This window comes from Malaclemys terrapin, chromosome 2, assembly GCF_027887155.1.
Source record: "Malaclemys terrapin pileata isolate rMalTer1 chromosome 2, rMalTer1.hap1, whole genome shotgun sequence".
NCBI lineage: Eukaryota > Metazoa > Chordata > Testudines > Emydidae > Malaclemys > Malaclemys terrapin.
This window is the reverse complement of record NC_071506.1, coordinates 257406680-257434156: the sequence shown is the minus strand read 5'-3', so window position 1 is coordinate 257434156 and position 27477 is coordinate 257406680. Positions and strand designations below refer to the sequence as shown.

Sequence of the window (27477 nt, the reverse complement as noted above, 5' to 3'; positions counted from 1 at the left end):
AGTTCCTTGTACAGGGATCTATTCGGCCAATACAGAAGAGGTGTTTATAGCACTTGAATTAGAGTATCATCAAGCCATCCTTGCAAGGATTGCTGGCCTGTCACAAGTTCATTGGTTTGGGGGGAGAATGATTAAGGGGACTAATGAGTAATTCTGGGATCTCTGAAAGGGGTCCTCAGAGGACCTACTGGGACCAGAGAAAGGGAGGCAAAATAAGCAAACCAGCCCTTCTCCTTCTGAAGACTTAATTATAAGAGAAGTCACACTGTTCCATGAAGAATTTAAGCTTGTACGTAAGCAAGCGATTGACTCGAGCTAAAAAAAAACACTGATCTTCTTTGCTAAGTAACAGAAACAATAGGCTTAATAGGTAGCTTGCAGATAGTAAGAGGGTCATGAGAATAGGAGGGCAGAAGTTGTCACATGGGTTGCCAGCCCTCCCAGTTTTGCCAGGAATCTCCTGGAATCAGACTCGATCTCCCGGAGGCTCTGAAGCCAAACCAGGAGATTTTAGGTGCTAAAAGTCTGGTGGTGCAGTGGGGCAAAGGCAGGCTCCCTGGCTCCACACCGCTCCCGGAAGCAGCCCGCACATCCCTGGGGAGCCTAGGGGGTCTCTGTGTGCTGCCCCTGCCCTGAGCACCAACTCTGCAATTCCCATTGGCCGGGAACTGTGGCCAATGGGAGCTGTGGGGGCGGTGCCTGTGGGCAGGGGCAGCGGGTGGAGACCTCCTGGCCCCTCTCGCTAGGAGCCATTGCAAGAGGGATGTGCCAGTCGCTTTTGGGAGCCGCCAGAGGTAAGTACCGCCCAGCCGGAGCCCTCACCCCCTCTCACACCCCAACCCTCTGCCCCAGCCCAGAGCCTGCACCCCAACTCCCTCCCAAGAGCCTGCACCCCTACCCCCTGCCTCCTCCTGGTGAAAAAGAGGGAGGGTGGGGGAGAGCAAGCAATGGAGGGAGGTGGGATGGAGTGAGCAGGGGGCATGACCTTGGAGAAGGGGTGGGCTGGGGGGGCAAAGGTGATGGGTTTGTGGGATTACAGTTGGCAACCCTAGAGACCATTGTTTCCACTGTTTTACTTTCATAAAGAGTGTCTCAGCTATGATCTTAGAGTTGTTTTCTTATCAAACTGTTGTTGTTTGTCGAAAGACTTAGATAATTAATGCAATATGTGGTATTAATTTTGAAACCAGTTTTCCCTCAGGCATTTTAGGCAATTGACTGGTGACAGTTTTGTTTTTGTTTTTCTTATAGCTCTACAGATACAAACAGAAAAAACAAGTCATGATGTGCCTTACCTTTCGCCTGGAAAGGTGAATATCTCTTTCAGATAGAGATGGCTGACAAAGCTGGAAAGATCCTCCCAGGACCACTGTACATTGAAGTGGAGTATGATTATGAGTATGAGGCAAAGGATAAAAAGATTGTGATAAAACAAGGGGAGAGATACATCTTAGTGAAAAAGACTAATGATGATTGGTGGCAAGTCAAAAGGGATGAAAATTCTAAGCCCTTCTATGTGCCAGCACAGTATGTGAAAGAAGTAACACGAAAAGCACTAATGCCACCTGTTAAACAATCAGGTGGTCTGCCAAATAGCTCTTTGAAACTGATGCATAGTTTACAGAGGTCGACAGAAAATGTGAACAAATCGCCAGAGCTTTCTAGTTTTGGAAAATCCTCTCCAGTGTCTGGCCTAGTTCGTGATGCCAATCAGAATCTGGGACCAAATAGTAGCCCAGGTCAAAATCTTGGCCTGAGCCTGGACCTTGCCCAAAATAATGGAAAACTTAACAGTGAGTTGCAGTCCCCCAAGGTTTCCAGCCAGTACAAGTCTCTCTCTCTGGGCCATTTCACTTGTCCAGAGTTAATGGAAATCGAGAAGACCAGCTTCTCACATGAACAGTCCTGTGATTCAGCAGGGGAAAGCTCAGAAAAAGTCCATCAGGATTCAGAGTCTGGAGATGAACTCAGTAGCAGCTCCACTGAACAAGTGCAGGTAAGCTTGAAAAGTGGATTTTTTTCTTTCTCAATTATACATCTTTGATGTAGTTTACTACTGTTTTTAATTTGCTTCCTAAATAGAAAGAATTGGAAGATTTGAGGTGAAATCTTCATTTCATATTTTTCATCTCATCTAGCATGGCATTGATTTGTCAAGTTAGAAAAATTGGCATGTATGGGGAAGCGAAAAATTCTCTAAGTTTTATTTGTAACAAAAAGTACTTTGCTTTGTGCTCTTATTCTCATTACTGTGTCCATGGAAATGAATGGCATAGAAGAACTTCAATTAGAACTGTTTTTTTTTTTTTTTTTTTTTCCCAGTGTTCAACATGTAATTGGAGATGTGAATTTAAGTAGTTCTTAGTGACTCTTCCCTAGAGGAAGCAAGCCCAGTGCTGTTAATTTCAACTTCTGGGTTCACTGAACTTTAGTCCAGATGCATGTGATGGTCACTAGCCACTGTCATTGATTTCTTATGTATATTGTATGTAGGTAATATTGTATGTAGGAAGTATGGAAAGGTGAATGTAATTAATGGCTTAGTGGCTATGAAATGGTACTTTTAAAGTTAATGTTGACACTTAGTGTGAAAATATCTCAAGAACATTCCTAGCTAGCCTTGAAATTAACTAATGGAAACTGACATATTTGAGTTTTAATTCAGAGATATGCTGAGGTTTGAAAGAAGTAGTGGTGGTAAGGGTGGCTTCTTACCAAAGCCAGTTAGTGACAGCTTTAAAAAAAATTGACTCTTTAGGCTAAAAGGCAAGATACCAGGGTTGCTCTACCTTTGGTTATCTTAGTAAAGTCTCTTTTGGCTTACTAGGGAATGGGCTGGGGAGTTCACCAGTTTTTTTTCTGTAAGGCAGGGCTCTCAAACTCAATTTACCTTAGGGCCAGGGCCAGTCCTCAGAGCTTCTCAGCAGACCAATGATGTCATTGAAGATAGTGTTCAGAAGAGAAAACTTTTATATTGTATTTTTTATTTTGAATTTCTTATAAAGTTGTATGACAGTTTTATTATTTCTACAATTCTTCGCCTGCCAGAGAGCTTTTAGTGTTTGCCAGACACCTGGCAACACCTCAGTTCGGTTTGTTGATGTTTGGCCTCAGTGACTGAGCAGTTGAAACCTTCAGGATTGCAGCAAGGTGTGCATCAGAAAATTGTGTTCAGTATTTTAACTTGTTTATATTCATTGTGGGGGGGGGGGGGGGGAAGTGACACTGCCTCTATGGCTGACTCTACCCGGCAATTAATTATGCTGCCTCCATGGCTGACTCTGCCTGGTGACTAGTGATGGTATCTCTTTCCCTTTCCCCCAGCCAATGGGAGCTGCAGGGGGCCTGCAGGCAGCATGGCTACATGCGTGTCTCCTCCACCGGCTGCAGTTGGGAGATTCTCGGGCTGCAGATGGCCCGCGGGCTGGGACTTTGAGACCCCTGCCGTAAAGACTGCTAGAGAGCCATTGACTGGTAATGGCGATTTGACACTATAGTTGTAGACCATTTGAACCATTAACATAGAAATGGTAAGGCTCTGTGTGCTTTTTCCAGTTTGAGAGGTCACTTTAAACGGTGATATACATTATCTCTGTAACAAATTCTACATTTTCCCACTCTTGCTTTGATACTGTAGCTTGAGTATGTACTGACAAAACATTGATAGTAAATCAATTTATCAGCAACTATTTAACACCCAAAAATATTTTAGTTTCTGGATGGTATTCACATAAGGGTAGACTGTAATTTTAGAAATGAAATCTTGATTATATGGCTGTTAGCTGGAATCAGTTTGCTGAAAAGCCACAGTTAAGGCAATTTTCTTCCACAGCATAACTTGCAAAGCTTTGTTACACTGCTCAGTTAACAAGAACCAGTACAGTTGGTCACCTGGACCGAACACACATACATTTAGATTAGTGGTACATTAATCTAGTATCCTGACTGACAGTGGCCAGTACTAGATGCTTCAGAGCAGGCCTGCACAACTTGTAAAGCGGCGAGGGCCATATTACTCCAAAGAAAACAGCTGAGGGCCGAAACCCCCCGGCCCCACGGAAACACCCTGCCCCCCCCCCCCCAGCACCGCCTGGCCCCACGGAAACAAACCCTCCTTCCCCAGCACCACCCCGCCGAAACAGCTAAGGTTTGGGGGCAGGGGGTGTGATACTTTATTAAGAATTTTTCAATTAAATCAAACACTTTTTTAAATTATTTTAATTTTTTTTATTAATCATGGAAAAATGAAAAATCTGTTCCGTTGAAAGAAAAAATTATGAAAAGTACAAATGACCTTGCAAATTTAATGAGAAATATTACATCTCTTTTCGGCAACAAGCTTGTCGCATTCGGGGGTCATATTTGAAGTGGATATTTTCATAATGTCTTCTAAATGGTCGTCAGTCAGAGAAGAAAGTTGCTTGTTTTTATTCATGTTCATGATGGAAAATGTTTGTTCACATATGTAAGTGCGTCCAAAAATGCTGAACCTTTTCAGTGCAACTTCATTGTCCAGACTTTTGTAGAAGTCCCGCAAGCTGCTTTCTCTGTGCTTATTTCGGTAAACTGCCAAACAGTGAAGTTCAATAACCTCCAACTGCAAATCTAGTGGCACTCCCTCTGGATCCACAGAAAAGGGATCTTCAATCAGCTTCAACTGGATGTCTTCTTCTGTCAAATTCTTCAATCAAAAGAATGATGTGCTTTGTGTATTTTTCTCCTAACTCGGCGTGTTTGTGCTGAGGGATACGCTGTGCACAAGTGGGAAAGTGACACATTTCGCCTTTTGACAGCTGACTTCTGAAAAGTTTCAGTTTCATTTTGAAAGCTTTCACTGCTGCACACATTTGAAATATAAGTTGATTTTTTTCCCCTGAAGTTGAATGTTGAGATCATTCAGGTGTGCTGTAATATCACAAAAGAAAAAGAGATCTTGATTCCAGGACTCATTTTCAAGCTCTGGGAATTTTATTGGCCCATTTTCTAGGAATTTTGCTACCTCCTCTTTCAAAGCAAGAAACGCTGGAGCACTCTTCCTCGACTCAACCACCTCACTTCTGTATGGTAGATTAAGTCATTGCACTCGGTGTCTACCCCTTCAAGAAAGGCTCGAAATGTCCTATGTTTTAGTCCTCTAAAACGGATGTAGTTTACAATGGAAACTACCACTGACATTACATGCTCAAATTTTAAGACTTTGCTACACAAAACCTGCTGATGTATAATGCAGTGATGTTTGGTTATTTCTCTCCCGATAAATTCTTCAAGAAGAGTAACTGCTCCAACATTTTTTTGGCACATAGCTGGAGCACCATCAGTACAAATGGCCACCAAGTTTGTGAAATCTAATCCCGACTTATCATTCATGCACTTTATCACTTCACTGGAGATTTCTTTTCCGGTTGTGCGACCTGTCATGGAGCACATGCCAGCAAGTTCTTCAGTAATTTCAAAGTTTTTTTCGATACCTCTAATAAAAATAAGAAGTTGGGCGGTGTCTTTTAAACGGTGCTTTCATCCAGAGCTAGGGAGTAGAAGCAGAATTCACTGACTCTCTGCTTTAACTGATCACTTAGATTGGTAGAAATGTCAGCTGTTACTGCACACAGCAGTCAATCAATGCAGTTGTAGATAAATCTCTGCATTATGCATTTTTGTATAACTTTTATATGACTTTGTATTGAACCTTGGTACTATGTTATAGCGGACTCCTAAGATAGTATAATTAAGGTAAAAAAAATTTCTTCTGTGCAAATTTTTGAAGCAGAGTTCAAATTTGTGTGCCATGAGGCAAATGTGCCCAAGTGAGTAAAATGCTTATACATTTAAAAAGCTTTAATTTGCAATTTGTGTCAATTTATATGGGTTTTCAGATAGAGACTTCATAAGTAAAAAAAGAAAAACAAAAGTTTGTGTTTTAAATTGAAAATTTTCCTAAAAAATATCTATAAATGATTATCAGCCAAGAATAAGATATGTAATTACAAATGCATTTTAATTTCCTTATTGGTCAAAATGTCAAAGACTGCTAAACTAACCTTACTGTTTTTCCCTGCGATCTTTTTCATTTGCCCATTCAATATAAACACTGTCCAGATCTATCAGTCCTCAATCCAGCTGGTAACTCTTAATACACATCAGCATCCCACACAGAACCCCCCACTCGCTAGTTGCCCAATACACACAAATTTCTCCTCCCTCCCTCCCAGTGTCCTTCCCCACGGCCCCACCACCCCAACTAAACGATGCCCCACACAAACCTCCAGTGCCCTGACACACACAGATCTCCCCCACTGCCTAGCACCCCAAAACACACAAACTTCCCTCACAGCCCAGCACCCCCCGCACACCTCCCAGACATTCACTCCACCACACCCTTCCCTGGCCGCACTCGCCAGCCCTGCTGGGAGGTCTCTGGCTCCTAGGGTGAGAGCGGCAAGGGGAGTCTCCAGTGGTGAGCTGGAGCCAGTTCGCACCGGTTCGCGGGAACCGGTTGTTAAATTTAGAAGCCCTTTTAGAACCAGTTGTCCTGCGTGGGACAACCGGTTCTAAAAGGGCTTCTAAATTTAAAAACCAGTAAGTTGAAGTGACCAGGAACGTAACTGGGAGGGAGCAGAGGGAGCGGCTGCTCCCCCTGAGCACATTATCCAAAAGTGGTGCCTTAAGAGCCGACCCCATGGGTGCTCCAGCTCTCTGCCCCACTCCCCAGCCCCAGCTCACCTCTGCTCCGCCTCCCTGGGACGGAGTGCGAAGCCGCTGCTTGCTTCTCAGCCCTCCCAGGCTTCCAGCGCGAACAGCTGATTCGCGGGAAGCGGGGGGGCTGCAAGCTCAGCCTGATCCGGTGCTCCAGGCACTGCACGGTGGCGGCGTGGCCCAGCTCCAGCTGAGCGGCGCGGCTGTAGTGCTGCCAGCCACCTCCAGGCAGCGCGGTAAGTGAGCAGGGAGGGGGTGTTGGATAGAGGGCAGGGGAGTTCAGGGGGTTGGTGGGGGGTGGATAGGGGTCGGGGCGGTCAGAGGGCAGGGAACAGGGGGATTGAATGGGGGCAAGGGTCCCAGGGGGAAGTCAGGAAGGAGCTGGATGGGGCAGTGGGAGGCAGTCAGGGGCAGGGGTTCCAAGGGTGGTCAGGGGACAGGGAGAAGGGGTGGTTGGATGGGGCAGGGGTCCCGGGGGCCATCAGGAATGAGAGGAGGGGTTGGATGGGGCAGCGGGGAGCAGTCAGGGGACAGGGAAGGGGGTGGATGGGGCGTCAAGGAACGCGGGGGGTGGATGGGGCAGGAGTCCCAGGGGGGGTGGGCCAAAAAGCGCTCAGGAGGGGGGCGGTGGCTGAGTCCCGTGTCCTGCGGGGGGGGGGGGGGAGGGGCGAGGGCTCTGTGCCTGTGTCCTGCTGGGGGGGAGGGGGGAGGGGCAGTGGCGCGCGCAAGCTCCGTGTCCCGCTGGGGGGTGGAGGCGCGGTGGCGCACGAGGGCTCCATCCCCGTGTTCCGCTTGGGGCGGGGCGGCCGGTGGCGTGCGAGGGCGCAAAAATATCCTTGCACCGGCGTCGGGTCGGGGGGGGGGAGGGCACCTGAAAGCTCTGATTGGGCTGGACTCCACCGCCCGCATTGCTGGTTCCTGTCGGCGGGTGGGCACGCCACCGGGAGCTGCCCCAGGAAGTGCCGCCATGCCAGCCTCGGGACTTTGGCGGTGATGGTGAGTGAGTGGTTAAAGGGCGTCCCGACCAATGTGCGGTTGGGACACCAGACAGATGTGTGCTTGGGGTTTAGAATGCCCCCGTGAGCCGCACAGTGAGCCCCCGTGGGCCGTATGTTGTGCAGGCCTGCTTCAGAGGAGTGTACAAGGAGCACTGTATTGGACAGTGCCGCTACCCCACTTGGCAATTTATTAAGACAATGTTTTTCTTAATCCCATTCAATGAGAGGTTGGTTTATGCACTGAATCATGAGTATTTGTATCCCCTAAAACTTTCTAACCAATAAAATATAACGGTGGGTGTTCTTGTTACATGTACAATCCTTTTGTGTATCCTACTCATCGCCCCATCTCAAAAAAGATACATTAGAATTGGAAAAGACAGAGAAGGGCAACAAAAAGGATTAGGGGTATGGAACAGCTTCTGTATCAGGAGAGATTAAAAAACCTGGGACTTTTCAGTTTGGAAAAGAGATGACTAAAAGGGGATATGATAGAGGTCTATATAATCTTGACTGGTGTGGAGAAAGTGAATAAGGAACTAGGATATACTCCTTCACATAACATATGAATTAGGGGTCACCAAATGAAATTAATAGGCAGCAGGTTTAAAACAAACAAAATTAAGTAGTTCTTCACAGAACACAGTTATCCTTTGGAGCTCATTGCCAGGGGATGTTGTGAAAGACAAAACTAAAGAAGGGTTCAAACAAGAACTAGATACGTTCATGGAGGATAGGTCAATCCATGGCTATTAGCCAGGATGGTCAGGGATGCAACTCCATGCTCTGAGTGTCCCTAGCTTCAGCTTGCTGGAAGTGGACGACACAAGACGGATCACTTGATGACTGCCTGCTCTGTTCAATCCCTCTGAAGCACCTGGCATTGGCCACTGTCGGAAGACCGGATTCTGGGCCAGATGGACCATTGGTCTGACCCTGGATGGCTGTTCTTATGTACTAAACTGTTGGCCTCTAATTTGAGGCATTGTGTTCCATGGATTATGGTTGTCTTTGTTTGTTAAGGTGGTTACCTTTTAATTTTCATTGTCCCTTTTTCTTGCATAATGAGAAGAGATAAATAGGATCTCTGGATTTATTTTCTCCATATTGTTAATTTTATATATTGCTACCATGTCCTCATTTATTTAGCCTTTGAACTGTCACACTTTCAGGTTTTTTTAAGTGTGAACTTTTAAAGCAACATGTTTTATGCACTGCAATTGAGAGCACCACAGAGAACTAGTAAGGATGAAATATATATTTAACTGTTCTTTCAGCATTGGCAAAATGTTTAGTGGCACATCAACTGTTGATATGGGGACTTCCAAATTAATGACAAGGATGAGAGAACTCTTTAAAAGGGTACTCTAGTTCAAACACTTTTTTTGGTACTTTCTATATTGCTTTATACAATCCCACTAAAATGGGAAGAAACATCGTATTAGAAGCAGCAAATCTAGTCAATTCCATTTGTAGTATAAGTAGATGCTCTTAGCATTGCATGGCTGATCATGCTGTCACACTTATTTATGTTTATAATTTAGTCTTCAGCTAATTTTGGCAATATTAGTAACAAACTAATGCTTTTTCAATGAACTGAATATGCTAATCTTCATATATTTCTGAGGCGTTGGAGAGGAAAAAGGTCAATGTCATGGATACTTCTAGTATCCATCGTGTTTGGTGATGGGAAATCTTCATGGTGTTAAAAATGATGACTTTTATGATTTCAGCTGTGGTTATTAATGTTGCTGTGGAGCTGTCGTTTACTGTCATTGCCTTAGCAAACCATATTGAACATTTGCTTGCTTGTTTTCTATTTTTTAAAGCAGTGGAGTAACTTAATCTCATCATATGGAATCACAATTTCATTAAATATAATTTAAATATTTGACATTTATTAGCCATCGGGATTAAAGCAGTGGTAGTGCTGATGTCATTGTTACTGTGTTGGCTTGGTTTAGCTATTACAAATGCCAGCCTTCTCCATTGGAACGTCCTTCATCCTTTCAATAATCAGCATTGTTTAGCAGAAGTCAGCTGTGCAGAAATTAATGGCTTAGAAAGCTGTTTTTATTGCTCTGTCTGTAGTCAGAACATGAAGTTCCAAACCTGCATACACAAATGCTTATTTTAATTTCATAAGGCAGGCTGAATCCTTTCTTTTTCATTGTAGAGTCCAGTCTTATGCAGTCTGTATCATAATAAACTTTAACTTACAGTACTATCAGAAGTTCACATTTATCTCCTTAGCTTGATTCAACTTTTAGCCAAAAGTGAGAATGGTTTATTGAAATTGTTAAAATGTACAGTTAAAATGTTGTCTTAAAAGATTTATGGTTTAATTAGTGTTTGCAATGAGGCAATGAGGGGTCTGGGATTTTAAGATTTTTCAGAAAAATTGAGAGCAATTTATCAGCAAATATAAACCAAAGTTTCCAGGTATGTTTATAAAACTGTTTTTCACAGGTCTGATAGATTGCACCCAGGATTTCTGTAAAGATTTTAGGAAGGGATGTGTATGAGCTTGGGTGAGATGGGTATAGGCTGCTTAACACTTTTCCCACAGCAGTGTGAGCTTTTAAGTGTCTCAGAATCTTAGAATACATTTTTATACAGTTTTTGGCATTGATTTATACTATAAAGTTTTATTGCAGGGGGAAGCTTAGAATCTGATGTGCTCATTACCATGGTGTCTACCTAGCCTCTCAATTCAGTTCTAAAGGGTGGATTCCCGCCTCTGATTGGCCCATTGTTAGCCTTCGTTGCCCACTTGATAAATTCTCAGACAAGCATCTTTGTGCTTTCTCAAACTCATGCTTGGAAAGAACTTCCTGTAAATGTTTGCAAAACTAACTCATTTTCTTCCTCCAAATCACTCCAAAGCTCTCCCTTGCTGTGATACCTACAAAAAACTTGACAATAGTTAGCTCCGACCTATCAGGCTGCCCAGTATTGTCTCACTGATGATTTGTACTTCCCTGCTGATTAGTCTGTAGCCATTTGTTCTCTTGCCTTATACTTAAATTGTAAGTCCCTTGGGGGCAGGGACTATCATTTTGTTGTTTCTACATCACGTAGCACCGTGAGCTACTGGTCAATGATTGGGGCTCTTTGGCACTATGGTAATATAAATAATAATAATAATTATGGGCAGGTATGGAACTGTGAAGGCACACTACATTGGAGGGATTATAGTCCTCCACCTCCTGTTTCTTTACCAGTAGCATAAGCGTGGAGTATGTGTGTGGGCTTTGGATTATTTTTCATATCCTGTTGTCAGGGGGGTATTCTTATTGTGGGAAGAATTTTGTAAAGAGATGGTTCTTAAACTATATTCTAGTGAATTGTGGGGTCATCTTGATTTCTTTTGGAGGGGAACGCTGTACCTGAGTACCAGTCACTAAGGATTGCCTCATTCTGTCAGCTGTAAAGGCCCTGAAGAATGCAACTGTTGTGTGTTAGGCTTCATAGAGAGCGGGATATGGTCCAAGTCACAGTCAGTCCCATCCTGTTGAGAGCTTTGTAGGTTAGGACCAGGTCCTTGAAGTAAAGACATTGATAAGGAGCCAGTGTAACACAGGGATCCAGAAAGGTGGGGAGTTGTCATTGTCAGTGATGGGAAAAGATTATTTTAGTGGCTGAAATTCATATGGACTAGAGGTTGATGAGGAGGTGACAATGTGAATGTTGGGGAATTTGCTGCTGAAGGCCTGCACAAGTATTCTGGTGATGTGGCCAGGAAGAAAACATTATATATTAGAATTATTATGGACAAAGAAGCAGTTGTAGTTGGATGTAGCCTGGATGGGTAGGTAAGGGGAATGGGAGGAGTCAAATGAGCACTGAGTTATGGGCTTGAATTATAGGAAGGATGATGCTGTTTTACAGTGATCAGGGAGGGCTTGTGAGGAAACTAGTTCAGAAGTAGCCACTTTAAATTGAGAGAAAGATATGTGGGAGGAGATGCCAAAGATAAGCAGCAGTGTGGTTGGATGGAAGAAGACAGGTCTGGAGTGGATGGGTAGATCTAGGAGTCACTGACATAAAGATGATGGTGCTTGAAGCTGGGAGGGCAAATGAGGTTACCCAGGAAAAAAAGGGGGGAAGAGGGTGCCAAAGAGGGTGTGTGTGTGGGGGGGGGAAGAGGGTGCCAAAGATAGAACCCTGTGGGACCCCAGGGAAGGAGGAAGGGGATGGCAAAATCTTCCTCCAAGAGACTGGAATGAAGGGATGTCTAAAGAAGGCAGGAGAGCAAGGAGAGGAGAATTTTGTCGCCAAAGGTGAACAAGATCAAGAGAGAATGTGAGTATGATAAAATGTGTCCTAGCTAGTTGGTATTGAAGAAGTAATTGGAAATCTTGGTGTAACCAATTTGGGTACAGTAGAGAAGATGGAAACCAGAACAGGGGGGATTCAGAATGAAGTTGGAGCAGAGGCACTTGAGGCAATGGTTGAAGGTCAATGAGTTTAGAGGTAAAGGGCAGAATGGAGATGGGGCCATAGTTGAATTACCTGGAGATTATTGTCCACTTCGTATATCTTGCTTATTGGCCAGGAACACTCTAGAAGTGGTTCTCAGCCAGGGGTCTGGGGTCCCCTTGTGGGGCCATGAGCAGGTTTCAGAGGGTCTGCCAATCATGGCTGGCATTAGACTCGCTAGGGCCCAAGGCAGAAAGCCAAAGCCCCGCTGCACAGGACTGCAGCCTGGGTCCGTGAGCTCTACCACCTGGGGCTGAAGCTGGAGCCTGAGCAACATAGCTCTATGGCGCCCCCTGTGGCAGTTGCCCTCTTTGCTACCCCTTAACGCTGGCCCTGGCTTTTATATGCAGAAAAACAATTGTGGCACAGGCGGGCAGTGAAGTTTTTATAGCATTTTGGGGGCCCTCAGAAAGAAAAAGGTTGAGCATCTCTGTTCTACAGTAATACATCTTCAACAAAACCAAATTTAAATATTCAGTTCTGTTCTACTTGGCTCTTTGTCATGGACATCTGCACTAAAAGAATTAAACATGAAGGAAAATGTAGTCATTTTGTTGTTAATTGAATATCCTATCTTGGCTTTTCAGTAGCTTCCTTCTCTGTGTGTGATTAAGAGAACTGAATAAACTGCTAGAGCCATAAGTAGCAAGTGTTATTTTCCCCTGGCTTATCTGCGTCTGTAGTTGTCTGGAAGATGTAGTGCACAAATCATTTTGGAGTTTATATCAACTGTAAGTGTAAAGCAGCTGGAATATCCCCAATAATGGCAGCAGTAGCATACCTTTCTGATTTCTAGAGTTAGTCTTTATTGTCATTTATCTTGTAAGAGCACCTATACTACTGTTCTACAGGTGGTTTATAAAAATGAATTGCACCAATCAGTGGTCATATTTTAATTAAAATATTGAGCATATGACTTAATCCTGTAAAGTAACTTCTGTAATGAAATCATGAGCAAGTTTGGGTACCATCTGCTCTACAGTTATATTGTTCACAAATTGATTAATAGCTTCCGCATAGAGCATGATCCAACTTTAAAGTTATGTTCTACTGCAACATGCCTCTAATTGGCACATTCAGTTTACTTGGAATTTGTATTCCTGTTTTCTACTTATGTTCTGTACCCATTTGTGATTTGAATAAGCATGTGCTTAACACTTTTAGATTATAGTACTTTAATGTTGTTTAACAATTCCCTCGGAGAGATTTTTAAACCTGTATAAAGTTGCTGAATCTGGGTAATCTTCCTATGGTATGCCTGGTGCCTCCATGGTAGGCATGGTGGTGGTGAGGAACTTCCTCGCTTTTCGCATTCCCTCCTCTTTTGTTGCGGAGTGACCCTGACTCCTTAAACCTTTTGTTGTGCTGATTAAATGTTATCTTTTCCTGTTCATAGAAAAGTTACTTTTAGAAGTAGGCTGTTTTAATCATTACAAATATAGACTGTGACCTATTTGCAAAGAGTGCTCTGTCTTTTATCCTCTTTAGTATAATTGACTATTGCATAAACTATGAAGCACTAAAGGGGATAATCACTAAGATGTCTGTCTTGCTTTGATTAATTCTGAGTAGTAAAGATCCCACAAATGGAGCTGACTTTTGCCTCTACAGTTTCTGTAGAAAATGCTGTAATTTTGTTTTCGATTGCATTAAAACATAGCAAGTTAACTATATTTAGAAAATGTGTATGTATACTGGTAAGTTTCTTTAGGGAAAATCACAGAATCCTGTTTACAGTTTCCTCTTAATTAGACTAACTTAATTAGGCCTCTAAATACAGGGGAGTTGTCAAGTTCTCTAGGTCCCAGATTTAACTGTGCTGCTTATTCTGCTTGTCTTTATTTTTAATTCACAGGGTCCAACAATTGGTGATTTGAGGAGGGATATTGAAAGAATTCTGTTTACAAGACCTATACTTAATCAAACTGGGCATGTACACCAAATTCTAGGGCTGCATATATAGCTTGGTTAGTGTAGATCCCAGACATAAAGTGCTACATGTAATATTTAAAACCCATTTAAAATAAGATCTGTGCCAGAATAATTAAAATTCTCTCCCCCCTTTCCCCAACCCGGGAAATTATGCTTTCTGTAGCAGGACGACATTTTGTCTGGTATAGTTATGATTTTTAAAGGCAAATTTAAATTTAGGACCAAAAACTATTTGTAATTTGAGGTATTTTGCAAAACACTAAAATTAATAGACTTGTATTTTCTTCAGTTATTGCATCTAGCATTTCATATTCACCCTGAAGTGTTTTCTAAGTGACTATTAGTGCTATAGTGCTCTCAGTCCAGCACCTCTCCTATTGGTGTGAGCTTTTCTACACTAAATTGTCCTTCAACTGGCAGGATTGGGGTCACCTCCAAGATAAGAGAGAAGTTCAATTTCCTCAGCTTCTCTAACAATGGTTCTAATCATGTTCAAAATAGTTGATGTCAACATCTCTCTTTGACAAACTAATGAAACCAATAGCTCTCTTTGTATCAGCCAGCAGATGGTACTCCCTTTCAGTCACAAATGATATTCCTGTATTCATATGAATGATGTAAACCAAAGAGGTTCCATGTTTCATTATTATTCCCTGACCCATCCATTCCCTTCATAGTGATGCTTTAGTGTAATGAATTTACTTTTTACTTTTTCTTTAGGAAAACAGTCTCTGGCTTTTTCTACAACAGCAAGTATTTTTGAGAGTTTAGGTGCCTTGATCTTTACTAGAGATCAATGGAAAAATCAAACTGGGATAGAGAGTGAAGGCTTTAATTAGCTTTTATTTAAATAGTGGAAAGGTAGTAATTTCAAGTGGTTGCATGTCTCTCAACTGACTAGATAGTTCAGTGAAATGAAAATCTACTTTTAGTCTAGGCCATCTTATTTTACACTTTTGTGATTTCTGAATTAGAGTGCAGAGTTGAAAAGTCAAGAGAAGATTGATTTTTGTATTTGACAGTTGTTAGTACTTTGTTTCATATTCACTTTTTGTGCATGCATGACTCATGGAAATATAGAACTCTAAGACATCAGTTTATACTGATAAATGTGTAATGATTTGATCCCACATTATTGAAATTTCTTCAGTTTGAGTAGCATTACTTGATGCCTTATCTTGGGCAGCAAAGCTGCAGTGCTTAATTTTGTATCTTGCCACATACTTTGTCTGGTAGCTGAAGTCTAGAAAAAGGTTTCTCAAACTTTCAATGTCGATCATATTTTAGTGTATGCAGTCTCATCTGCCTTCTGTTTGAGAGAGTGCAAAGTATCTCTTGCACCATTCATAATAACTTGTCATCCTTGTGGCAACTAGTGCCAATGCTTAATTAGAAAGTGATATTAGTAAATTTAATGAATATACTGTCTCTTAATGAAATCTAGCAGCTGGAAATAAGTTGGGATCAGCCTGTTTTTTGCCAACAGGTATTCCGTGGGCTGCAGTTTGGGAACCTCTGATCTTGAACATGTGCAAACATGCTTCAAAATTAACAAAATTCCTGTTTGAGGGCACACGTTAGCATCAGTTTATATTTTTATACATTTTGGGGGAAATATTTGTTTATATGTAGTATGGCTTTGCCTAACCAACATCTGTACATTGTTTAATGCTGGAATATAGAGCTATCATGTAGCTATGTCATCTGTTTCCCAATAATAATGAATCATTTTGATATTGTCACTTAACCTCTGTGAACTGGACAATGCAATTCTTCTGGTATAGTGGAAATGTCTATCATGAAAGTAAAGCTCTTCAGTGCAGAAGACAGAGCTTTCTTGAGGGCCAGTCCAAGTCTGTGGAACAAATTCCACAGGATTATAGAACCACCATCAAACTTAGTCAATTCTTTGACCTTACCTTGATTAATACAAAAACATTGCACATAAACAATTAAAATAAAAATCTACAGATTTTTTTCCTTTTTGAGAAACAAGGAGAAAAATAAAAACATGTGGCAGATGTTAGTTATATAACTTACTTTGTTACTTCTAGATGGTGTTCGGATACCATGGTGATGAGGTAAAAATCGATTTCTTAAATTTATCATGGTGTTATAGGGTGTGGAGTCTTCAACTAGTTCAGGATGCCATTTTGCTAGTCACTGTACAAACTGAGTCTCTCTGCTCCAAAGAGCTTACAATCTGAAAGATGACATAACAGGAGGATGAAATAAGTATGGCTATGGTAACAAAAATAATAGGTTGCTTTACTCCAGACTAGCTGTGGGCAGAACTTTTCGCTAATCAGTAACAGTAATTGCTACTTGCCACCTGCCCTGCTATTACTGGATGGCTGTATGCTTACTAAATATGTGGTTAGAAAAGAGTGTCTATTTTCAGAACTTATCTGTACAATTTTCGTTTGTTAGTGTCGGTATTGTGCTAGGAAAAGTCCCTGTAATTCCAGGATCTTGGTACCCCTTCCAGATGGATGTCCATTTGAAAGATCCCCTTACTTCCCAACTTTCATTTAATTTTAGTAGTTAACCAACCACTGGCTTTATTTCTTTCATGTGACTTCTTCCACTGGTGTAAAATATGTAATTGTTTTTTCCGACTCAGTAAATCCACTTGATCACAGTCAAACTTGACAATTGAATGTTACCTGCCTTGCTCTTTAGTTTGATGTTTTTTTTTTTTAACTTCAAACTATGCTGATCAATTCTATCAAGTGTTGATGAGTAAAGAGAGAACTATATTTGACTCTGTTTTTCTTTCAGAGTAGTTTAGTGTGGTGGCTTTACCCTGCAGATAGTCCAGCTAACTGAAGAAATTTCCCTGTGTTATATATAGTTTATTAGTTTAGGTATTGAAAACATGTACTCTTTACCACTATTTAGACCAGGGGTGGGCAAACTATGACCCGTGGGCCAGATTCGGCCCCTCGGGGCTTTGGATCTGGCCTGTGGGATTTGCACCACTGTGGTGCCGCAGGCCCTGCGCTGCTCCCAGAAGCGGTCGGCACCAGGTCCCTGGGGGAGCGGGGGTAGAGGACTCCGCTGCCCTTGCCTGTGGGTACCTCCCCCGAAGCTCCCATTGGCCGGGAACGGGGAACTATGGCCAATGGGAGCTTCGGGGGAGGTACCCACAGGCCAGGGCAAAGCGCAGAGCCCTCTGCTCCCCATCCCCTGGGGGACGCAGGGACGCAGTGCCCTCCACTTCTCGGAGTGGCGCTGGGCCAGGGCAGGCAGGCAGGGAGCCTGCCCTGACCTCGGTGCGTGCTGCCAGAGCCGCTCCAGGTAAGCGGTGCCGGGCCGGAGCCCGCACCCCGAACCTCTCCTGCACCCCAGCTCCCTGCCCTGAGCCCCCTGCCTGCACCCCAGCTCCCTGCCCTGAGCCCCCTGCCTGCACCCCAACCCCCTGCAGCACCCCTGCCCTGAGCCCCCTCCTGTACTGTGCACACCTCCTGTACCCCAACTCACTTCCCTGAGCCCCCTCATACACCCTGCACGCCTCCTCTGCCCCAATCCCTTGCCCTGAGCCCCTTCCTGCACACCACACCCTGCACTCCTCCTGCAACCAACTCCCTGCCCCAGCCCTACATTCATGGCCCTGCATGCAATTTCCCCACCCAGGTGTGGCCCTCAGGCCAAAAAGTTTGCCCAGCCCTGATTTAGACTGAGGTAAAGAGTGTAATACAAAGCATTGCAGATCTTTTATGATAGAAGAATATGCTTTAAATTGTTTAATGCAGTGAGTGAAGTGAAACTTTCAGTATAAATATTGATATAAATACTATTCAATAAAGCATAAGTAGTTTTACATTTCAAAGTCTGGACAGTGGACTTTTTGAACTTTGGCATTCTGTGTATATAATAATTAGTGTCATAGTGATGCCTATAGAACACTGCCAGCTGATAATGTCTAAGGAAATGGTGAGCTGAGACTGCAGCTACTGATCTGTTTGCTTGTTTCCATAAAAAAAAAAAAAAAAAGCCTCTACATAAAAATTGTCCATACAGCTTGTGGCCCGGTGTGCCTGGTGTAGCCCTCACTGGAAATGCCAAGGTCAGGGCAGGCTGCAAAAAGGAGAGCGGATACTCCCAATACTGGTGGATAACACTGAAGTTAACTCCCCAACCAGTCTCAAACTGCTTCTGATCCCCACACTGGTTATCAAGAAGCCAAGAAAAGAAAGAATCACATAGCCCCCTTATTGCATTCCAGTTCTCTGGCTCACAATCAGCACCTAGGTCCAATACAGTGAGAAGTTATTTTAAAACTCTGCTCACTATACAAAATGTTCTTCTGACCCCAAAGGGCCAGCCACATTGCCAGGTCAATATTAGGTTGGATCTTACCCAAAATACCATGTTGCCAGGCAATCCTTTAGTGTCTAAAACTAAAGGTTTATAATAAAGAAAAAAGAACAAGAAGAGCGTTATTAAATGATAAAGCACTTACATACATAAAAATACTTTAAAGGCCATATATCAGGTTCTTAGCAGTATTGGTGAGTTTGCTGGCTTGCAAGTCCCTCTGGAACACATCCACAGTTTGGGTGGGTCATTCATTCAGAGCTTGGTTTTTGAAAAGATACTCCAGAGGTAAGAAGCAGGAATGAAGACAAAATGGAAAAGATGCAGCTGCCTTTTAATAGTCTTTTGCCATGCAGCTTGTACTTCCTTTATCCCAAATACAAACTTCACAGCACATGGCATGGAAGCCTCAGGGTATGTCTTCATTAGCAATGTTAAAATGCTGCCATAGTGCTGTGTAGTCGCGGGACCAGTGCTGGGAGAGAGCTAACCACCACCACAAGAGGAGTAGCTACCAGCGCTGGGAGGGCGGCTCCCAGTGCTGGTGCACTGTCTACACTGCCACTTTACAGCGCTGAAACTTGCAGTGCTTGGGGGGTGTTTTTTCACACCTTTGAGCAAGAAAATTTCAGTGCTGTAAAGTGGCAGTGTAGACAAGGCCTCAGAGTTCTCTATACAGGCAGGCATACCACATGCTGCCTTGCGGACTCATAAGGTGTCTTCACTGGTTCCTTTCAATGAGTTCATTATACAGTTGATGACCCTTGATGGGCTAAGCAGTGCTGATGCCAATCTGCCTGGGGGGGTCACCCAGAAACATAGCAGAAGTTTGGAAATACAGATATACCCTACATACCTATAACTCATAATGCAAAGGTCATACAAACACATAAACAAGATTATCCTACTTGGCAAATTGTAACATTTTTGCAGATACCTCACATGGCATATCTGGTCAGATTCCTGGCAATTTTATAATATTGTCAACAATATCTTAGTGTTCCACATATTCCATACAGCATCACACATCCTGTCTGAAAAGACTTTCTTTCTGGCGTCACTTCCTCACAACCCTCCCCCCCCCCCCCCCCCAGGAAAAAACAAACCTCTTTTTGATTGACTCACCTATTTTGTCATATCGTAAAACTAAGATTGTAAAGCTCTCTGGGGCAGGTCTGTAAGGTGCCTGGCACAATGGGGTCCTGACATAGATAGGGCCTCTAGGTGCTATCGTGACAAAAAGATAAAATTTGGGGATTTTTATATGTTCTGAAAGAGCTCTGTGAGTGATATGGAAATTAAAAATGTTAAAATATTTGATGGATGGTCACTAGCTCAGTAGAGACAAATGATTTAAAGTGAAACATAGGATTTGATTATTTGGGACTTCCTTTATTTTAAAGCCCTATATACATTCTGTTTAATTCTGAAATACATATAATCAGTAAAATGAAAAAGCTAAGCAAATACTTGTTCTAAAAGCATTGAATTAGCAAAAATTCTTTTTTAATTAAAAGAAAATGTTTCTAAAAGTGAAAAAAATTCTTGCTAAAGTAAGGAAAATAAAGAGGAAGCAAAAATACAGAAGTGTATGGTTGTATGTCAAGCTTTCTCCAGTAAAACTGTCAAGTGCTTTCAAACCATCTGCAAGCAGAGAGAAATAAAGGAAGCCAAAGGACAAATACATACAGTGTTACACTGCTTTTATTATGGAGAAAAGCATAACCTTGTGGGAGGCCTCTAATTTAACTACTCTATACTTTTTTATTGAAAGCTTCAACACAACTTTTTAATGTAATAAACAGTTAAGCTTCTCAGTTTTTCATTTTTGGCTGATGAGGTCACTGCTGATATTACAATTATGCACTTCTTGACTAGAGCATTTTATAAAATAAGTTCTTTTAAAAGAGTATTGTTTCGGTACTAACCATTTGGGACTAGTCTACTGTGTGGTGAGTGAATTTCTAGAAAATATTGGCCTTACTGTGTGCCAGTGTTATAGAAACACTTCTATACAAATATTAGTGCCTATTACATGTTCATTTTGAAATTATTGTAGCCTATTCCAAGACTGTAGATATTTCAGTTAAATAGAAGATTGATTCCAGGTTTTTGTATTCTCAATAGTATTTATTCTTTGGATTATTGTATTACTGTTTGGTTAAGAACTTGGTGTTCTTACTTTGACTGCAAAGGCTTCAATATTAGATCTTTATATTATATGACTAAACAAACACACTGCCTGAGCATATTTTTATAACACTGTTAAATTGTATTTGAAAAAGTCTTTAGAGCTTGAAACTGAAATCTCTATTAGAATTTGTTTTCCTTTATTATGTGCACACTAAGTCTGTGGCTCTCAAACTGAGGGGTGCGGCCCCCTAGAAGGGTGCAGAGGAAAGTTGTTTTTTTGGGGGGAGGGAGGGAGAGGGTGAGCTCAGCAGGGCCAAGGCCAGATCCCACAGGGGGCAGAAGGGGAGTGCCATGCTTCCAGCCCTGCTCAGCCCCCCAGACCAGCTCCATCTCTAGCCCCAGCTCCTCCCCCATCCCCAGTTCCGCCGCCTCCTTCAGCCCAAGCTCCTGCTGTTAAGGAAGCCATGGCTGTGCAGTAATGAGGGTGGTGGGAGGAATGCGCCGTGCATGTGACTGAAAAAATTTGAGCATCACTGCACTAAGTGCTGTACTTGCTGGCTTTTGTATTGGAGAAGAGCATTGAAAGACTTACTTTTGGTGGGGGAATAGGGAGTGAGGTGGGGAAGGAGAGATTATGCTTGCCTACAAAGTAATAACAGATATTTTACCCAAATAGCAGAGATTTACCCAAATACAGATGACTTTATCAGGGACTTGAAACTTTAGGAGTTCCAAATTTTGGTCATGCTGTGAATTGTAATCACTTCACTTATTCCTCCAGTTAATGTAACAGAGTACTATAATTGAAAGGGTTATTAGATTTAGTTAGTTCAATTAGAGTGCATATCCTGTGCTATAAAAGCTCTAAAGCCAAAATGTGCATTGGCTCAGGATCTTACTATCTTTTAAATGGCAGAAACTTCCTCCCACTTATGTTACTGTGAAATCTTTAATGATTTATTGTGGCTAACAGTTTAGCTAGTAAGAAAAGCAAACAAGTTTTGCTCACTTTTTTCTTTGCTTTTGCTCTTCCATTTTCCCACTTAAGTTTCTTATCAGTTCAAACTGCCTCCATAAGCTTTCAACTGTTCCCTTTCTTCATAGAGTTGCTGAATAGTCATTCTTGCATGTTGACCTTTTCACTGCAGCATTTCCAGTGAATGGATGGTAAAAGTGGAGTTCTTCCCTGGTTCAGATAAATCTAAATGTTTGCCCTATATACAAATTCCTTTGTCTTCAGATCTTTCTTAAAAAAAAAAAAAAAAAAAAAAAAAAAAAAAAATTGATAAATGCAGGATTCCAATTGTCAGCATGAATATTCCAGTACACAACTAGGATAATCGGAACATTTCTGTGGGAGTCCAATAAAAAACAGTATCTGCCTTCCTATGGCTCTGCTACCTGTTTGACTCCAATATGAGTTGGATATTGATGTTTTCCAGAGCAGTTGTAAACTGCCTGTAACCACTGCTTATTTTCTGTTGTGTATTCAGTGTTATGTAAGTAATTTACAGTTCGGTAACAAACTTTGTTACAGAGTATTTAAGTTTGCACAGTGCCTTATATCCCTCCAAAATGTGGAATTCGTGGCAACCAAAATCGTAAATCTCTGAGGTCAGGGAAAAATACTGAACCATACAACAGAAACATTGGGAAGCTGGGAATATATAATCTGAGTTAATTGCACAGTTAAAATAATGTTTCAGCCCCTTTGGTCATGGCTCCAAACAGTCACTTATTGTGGGGTTGTTCTGCCTATAGCCTTGATCAGGGGTCTCAAACTCAAATGATCACGAGGGCCACATGAGGACTAGTGCATTGGCCTGAGGGCTGCATCACTGACACACCTCCCCCCTTCGCTGTCCCTGTCCCTGCCCCCACTCCACCCCTTCCATGAGGCCCCGCCCCTGCCCTGTCTCTTCTCCACCTCCTCCCCTGAGCGCGCAGCTCCCCGCTCCTCCCCCCTCCCTCCTGGAAAGTGCTAAGCACCACCAACAGCTGTTTGGCGGCTTGGTTGTGGGAAGCACCTGGAGGTAGGCAGAAAAAAAAATGAAGAGTAATATAGTAGTATAGTATTAAAATATTGTATGCTATTAAAAGTCAATTTATTAACTTTTTTATTAACTTTAACTGTAATGTGAAAAGTCAGTGCTAATTTTGACATTCATTTCATTTTTGGCCACTTAGCTGGCAGTGTTTTGCATCAATCAGAGCATCAATATTTGGTTTCAACTCTGGATATCAAACCTATCTCAGTGTTGCTTTCAAATATTCATCAGTGAGCCTTGACCTTAACACAGATTTGTTAATCTTCATGGAAGAGAAAAACTGTTCATATATATATATATATATATATATATATATATATATATATATATATATATATATATATATATATATATATATTGTAAAGGCTGTATCCCCACTTTGAACTTTAGGGTACAAATGTAGGGGCCTGCATGAAAACTTCTAAGCTTAACTACCAGCTTAGCCCTGGTCCGCTGCCACCATTTCCCAATTGGATTCCCTCCCTGGGAAGCCTTGAGAAACCTTTCACCAATTCCCTGGTGAAAACAGATCCAACCCCCTTGGATTTTAAAACAAGGAGAAATTAACCATTCCCCCTCCTTCCTCCCACCAACTCCTGGTGAATCAAGATCCAACCCCCTTGGATCTTAAAACAAGGAGAAATTAACCATTCCCCCTCCTTCCTCCCACCAACTCCTGGTGAATCAAGATCCAAACCCCTTGGATCTTAAAACAAGGAGAAATCAATCAGGTTCTTAAAAAGAAGGCTTTTAATTAAAGAAAAAGGTAAAAATCATCTCTGTAAAATCAGTATGGAAATAACCTTACAGGGTAATCAAACTTAAAGAGCTCAGAGGACTCCCCTCTAGTCTTAGGTTCAAAGTACAGCAAACAAAGATAAACACTCTAGTAAAAGGTACATTTACAAGTTGAAAAAACAAAGGAAAACTAAGACGCCTTGCCTGGCTATTTACTTACAAGTTTGAAATAGGAGAGACTTGTTTAGAAAGATGTGGAGAACCTAGTTTGATGTCTGGTCCCTCTCAGTCCCGAGAACAAACGCACTCCCAAACAAAGAACATAAACAACCCCCCCCCCTCAAGATTTGAAAGTATCTTGTCCCCTTATTGGTCCTTTAGGTCAGATGCCAGCCAGGTTTCCTGAGCTTCTTAACCCTTTACAGGGAAAAGGATTTTGGAGTCTCTGGCCAGGAGGGATTTTATAGTACTGTACACAGGACAACTGTTACCCTTCCCTTTATAGTTATGAGGTACATACATACATACATACACATATATATATACACACACTTCCAAACATTGCCATTATCCTTGCGGAAGCAGAGAATAACATGGGAAATCTTTCTTGTGAAAGAAACCTGTAGAATTCTGGAATTCCAACATCTGTATACTTCTGCTTCAAAATGGTGTCACGCTGAAGCTCCACTAACTCCATCTACATTTCCTCTGCAATATAGTCAATTTCAACAGCAAATCGTGTGGGGAAAAAAGTTGAAAATGTGGTTAAAGTGCCTCGAAATCTTTAAACTGCACATCAAACAGTTTGTGTAAGTTAGAAATGATCTCTGCATATTCTTTCAAGGATTTGGGTTCAACTTTTTCTAAGGAATTCAGAGTCAAGAAATGAACCAAATTGCCAGCAGTCAGCTGTTTTCCCCCACAAAGTAAGCTTGACTTTGAATGAGTTAACACTGTCATACATCTGTGTTATCACCTGTTTTCTACCCTGAAGTTTCAAGTTCAGTGCATTCAGGTGATCAGTTACATCTGTTAGAAAAGCAAGGTTGCAGATTAAAGTGGAATCAGCAAGCTGTGGAACCTCCTTGTTTTTCATTTTCATGAAGGAATCAATCTCCTCTCTAAGTGCAAAAAAAGCTTCAAAACATTTCTACGACTCAGCCATCTAACTTGAGTGTGATACAGAAGTTCCCCATATTCGCTGTCCATACTTGCTAGAAAAGAAGTGAGCTGTCTGTGATTTAGCCCTTGTGCACGTATAAAATTAACAGTTTTAACTACATTCATAACTTCCTTCATTTGTAGACTTTTACTACACAGGGCTTCTTGGTGCAAAATACAATGTATACTAATGAAGCTAATTCCTGGTATATTGAGGCTGTTCAGTTTGGTCTTCAATAATCCAACCACACCAACGTTTTCAGAGCATATTTATGTCGCACCATCCGTAGCCAAAGATACGAGTTTGTTCCATGGCAGCGCAGCTTTTTCAATGCACTCTTCCAGTCCTTGAAATATGTCTCGTCCCATAGTGGTACCCTTCAGTGGATTAAGTCTAACAATTCTTCAGTTATATTCAAATTGCAATCCACACCTCTAATGAACACTGCACACTGAGCGGTATCTGATACATCTGTACTCTCATCAAGAGCAATTGAAAATGCTTCGAAGTTTTTTGCCATTTGAATCAATTGTTTTTGCACATTATCAGCTAAATCCGTTATCCTGCAGGCAACTGTCTTGGCAGACAAGCTTATACCTTCAAAAACTTTCTTCCTATCGGGACATAAAATTTCGCTGGCCTTCATAGGACATTCTTTTCCGAATAAGCCTTCTGTAAAAGGTCACGGTGATTTAGCTATAATTTTGCTTATCACAATACTTGCTCTTACTGAATCTTCGCTAGACTTGTTAATCTCCGAAAATAAATTTTCTTTGCTTGGCAAATGCTGCTTTAAGTTGCTGAACTTTTTCCTCTTGGATTTTTCCGGTGAATGCATCATATTTTTCACAGTGCATTGTGTCATAGTGCTGACGCATGTTATACTCCTTGGGAACAGCAATCGTTTGCTGACAAATAAGGCATTGAATTTATATATTTTCCCACAGAGGTAAAAGATAAAATTCTCCCATTTGTCTTGAAAAACTCTTTCCTTCCATGAGTATTCTTTTTTTTTGATGAAGTCATTTCCAAGCGGTTTTAATAAAATATATACACTCAGTAAAGCCCCCCCCACTGCACTGGGCTACACCACCACTGCACCCATGCTCTGCCTCTTCCAGGGGTGGCAGGTTTGTAGAAATTTTGGTGGTGCCCAGAAACTGCCCCCTCCCCCCCAACTCCGCCCCCACCTGCCTAAGGCTCTGGGAGGGAGTTTGGATGGGGGAGGGGGTCTGGGATGCAGGGTCGGGGTGGAGTTTGGGTGCTGGTTGCAGGCTCTGGACTGGGGCAGGGGGTGGGGGTGCAGGCTCTGGGATGGAGTTTGGGGATAGGAGGGGGTGCATGGGTGAGGGCTGTGGGGCTGGGGATGAGGGGTTTGGGGCATTGGAGAGGCTTGGGGCATTGGAGAGGCTCAGGCCTAGGGCAGAAGGGCAGGGGACGGGCAGCCTGCCCTGGCCCTAGTGGAGGGGGGCACTAGGACCCTGCGGCAGCAGGTGATGCCAGAAGCCAGCGGAGCGGAGTCAGCATGAGCTGCAGGCGCCGGGGCCTGGGGCAGCAAGTGAGGGCCGGGGGACACTCAGGGGAGGTGCGTGGGGGCAGCAGGCGGGGCCGGGGGAGAGACCTGGTCCCAAACATTGGGGAGCAGCGTGTGGGGAGCTTAGCTGCTACATAAAATAACTCGGGGTGAGGGGCGGGGGTGAGGGGAGTTTGGCAGTGACAGGAAGTAACGGGGGGGGGCAGGGAGCTTGGTGGGCCTCAGGGAAGAGCTCTGCGGGCCGCATGCAGCCTGCGGGCCATGTGTTTGAGATCCCTGGCCTTGATGATCATCAGGTGGAGTGAGGAGTGGTGCTAAAGAAATTCTAAAGAATCTAAGTATTTTAAACTTTGGTCTTTGTTCTGAGGAATCCCAGCTTTACTCCTTACATTGTCATTTTATCCAATGTGATACCTGCCGACCCCTTGTTAGTATTCCCCAGGTCAGTAGTATGCAGAGTACAGTGAAGATCCATAAGGTGTATGGAATATGAGTGTAGATTTGGGATGTGTGGAGGGTTTTTTGAGTGGGGTGGGGAGAAGGCAGATGAAAATGGCAGGTGGTGATAGGAATGGTTGTGGTTCAGTTATACTTGGAAGGTGTATTGCAATCTCTATATGGGCGGAGTTAAGATTGTGAGAAGTATGATCTTAACTGTGCATTGACCTTTGCAGTGCATTTCCTGATTTTTCTAATATTTGTGTTTTAATATGGTTGAATATTTTTCCTCAACTCAGATTTGGTTTTGGCTGCCACCATCCATATTCTGAAAGCATACAATCCATTACTAAGTAACCTTAACTCTTTTACTATTATTTTTTGTGTGTGGTGACTTTCCCTTGTGTTTTTTGAGAATCTGGTGGTGGTCAGGGGAGGATGATTGAGAGAAGCCTGTGGGAGGGGCATGAATGGGTTTTCTGGACACACCTCACTGCTGTACAGTTACTTTTACCTTGTGCTACCTGCTCGAGTTACAATCTAGGTTCCCCCAAAACCTACAGCTTGACCAGCTGTCATTTAGTAAAAATGTTACCATCTGTATGCTAGACATTTAGAATGTTATACTAATCAAGACACACCATCGTGGAACTCCTGCATGTATGGCAACATGTAACTCAGGTCAGCTGTAGAATCATAGAAATGTAGGTCTGGGGAAGGGACCTTAAGAAGTCATTTAGTCCTGCCCCCCTGTGCAGGACCAACTATACCTAGACCATCTCTGACAGGTTTTGTGTAATCTGTTCTTAAAAACCTCTGTAGAATTCCCATCACCAACCTTTTTTGGAAGCCTGTTCCAGGTGCTTAGCTGTCTGTATAGTTAGAACGTTTTTCCTAGCATCTGTCCTAAATTTTCCTTGCTACAGATAACCAAATTACTACTTGTCCTACTTTCAGTGAATTTGGAGAAAAATTGATCACTGTCCTCTTTATAACAGC

At 42.6% G+C, this 27477-nt stretch overlaps 1 protein-coding gene across 7 annotated transcripts in view; it reads left to right on the top strand.

Annotated features, from left to right (window-relative positions):
• The window catches only part of ARHGAP12 (Rho GTPase activating protein 12), a 150606-nt gene that overhangs the window by 9843 nt on the left and 113286 nt on the right, over positions 1-27477 (top strand). For all 7 annotated transcript variants that reach the window (XM_054020894.1, XM_054020893.1, XM_054020892.1 and 4 more), the window contains exon 2: positions 1252-1996. In XM_054020894.1, the coding sequence (XP_053876869.1) occupies positions 1334-1996 (663 nt within the window). In that variant the 5' untranslated portion in view covers positions 1252-1333. The remainder of the gene's footprint in view (positions 1-1251; positions 1997-27477) is intronic.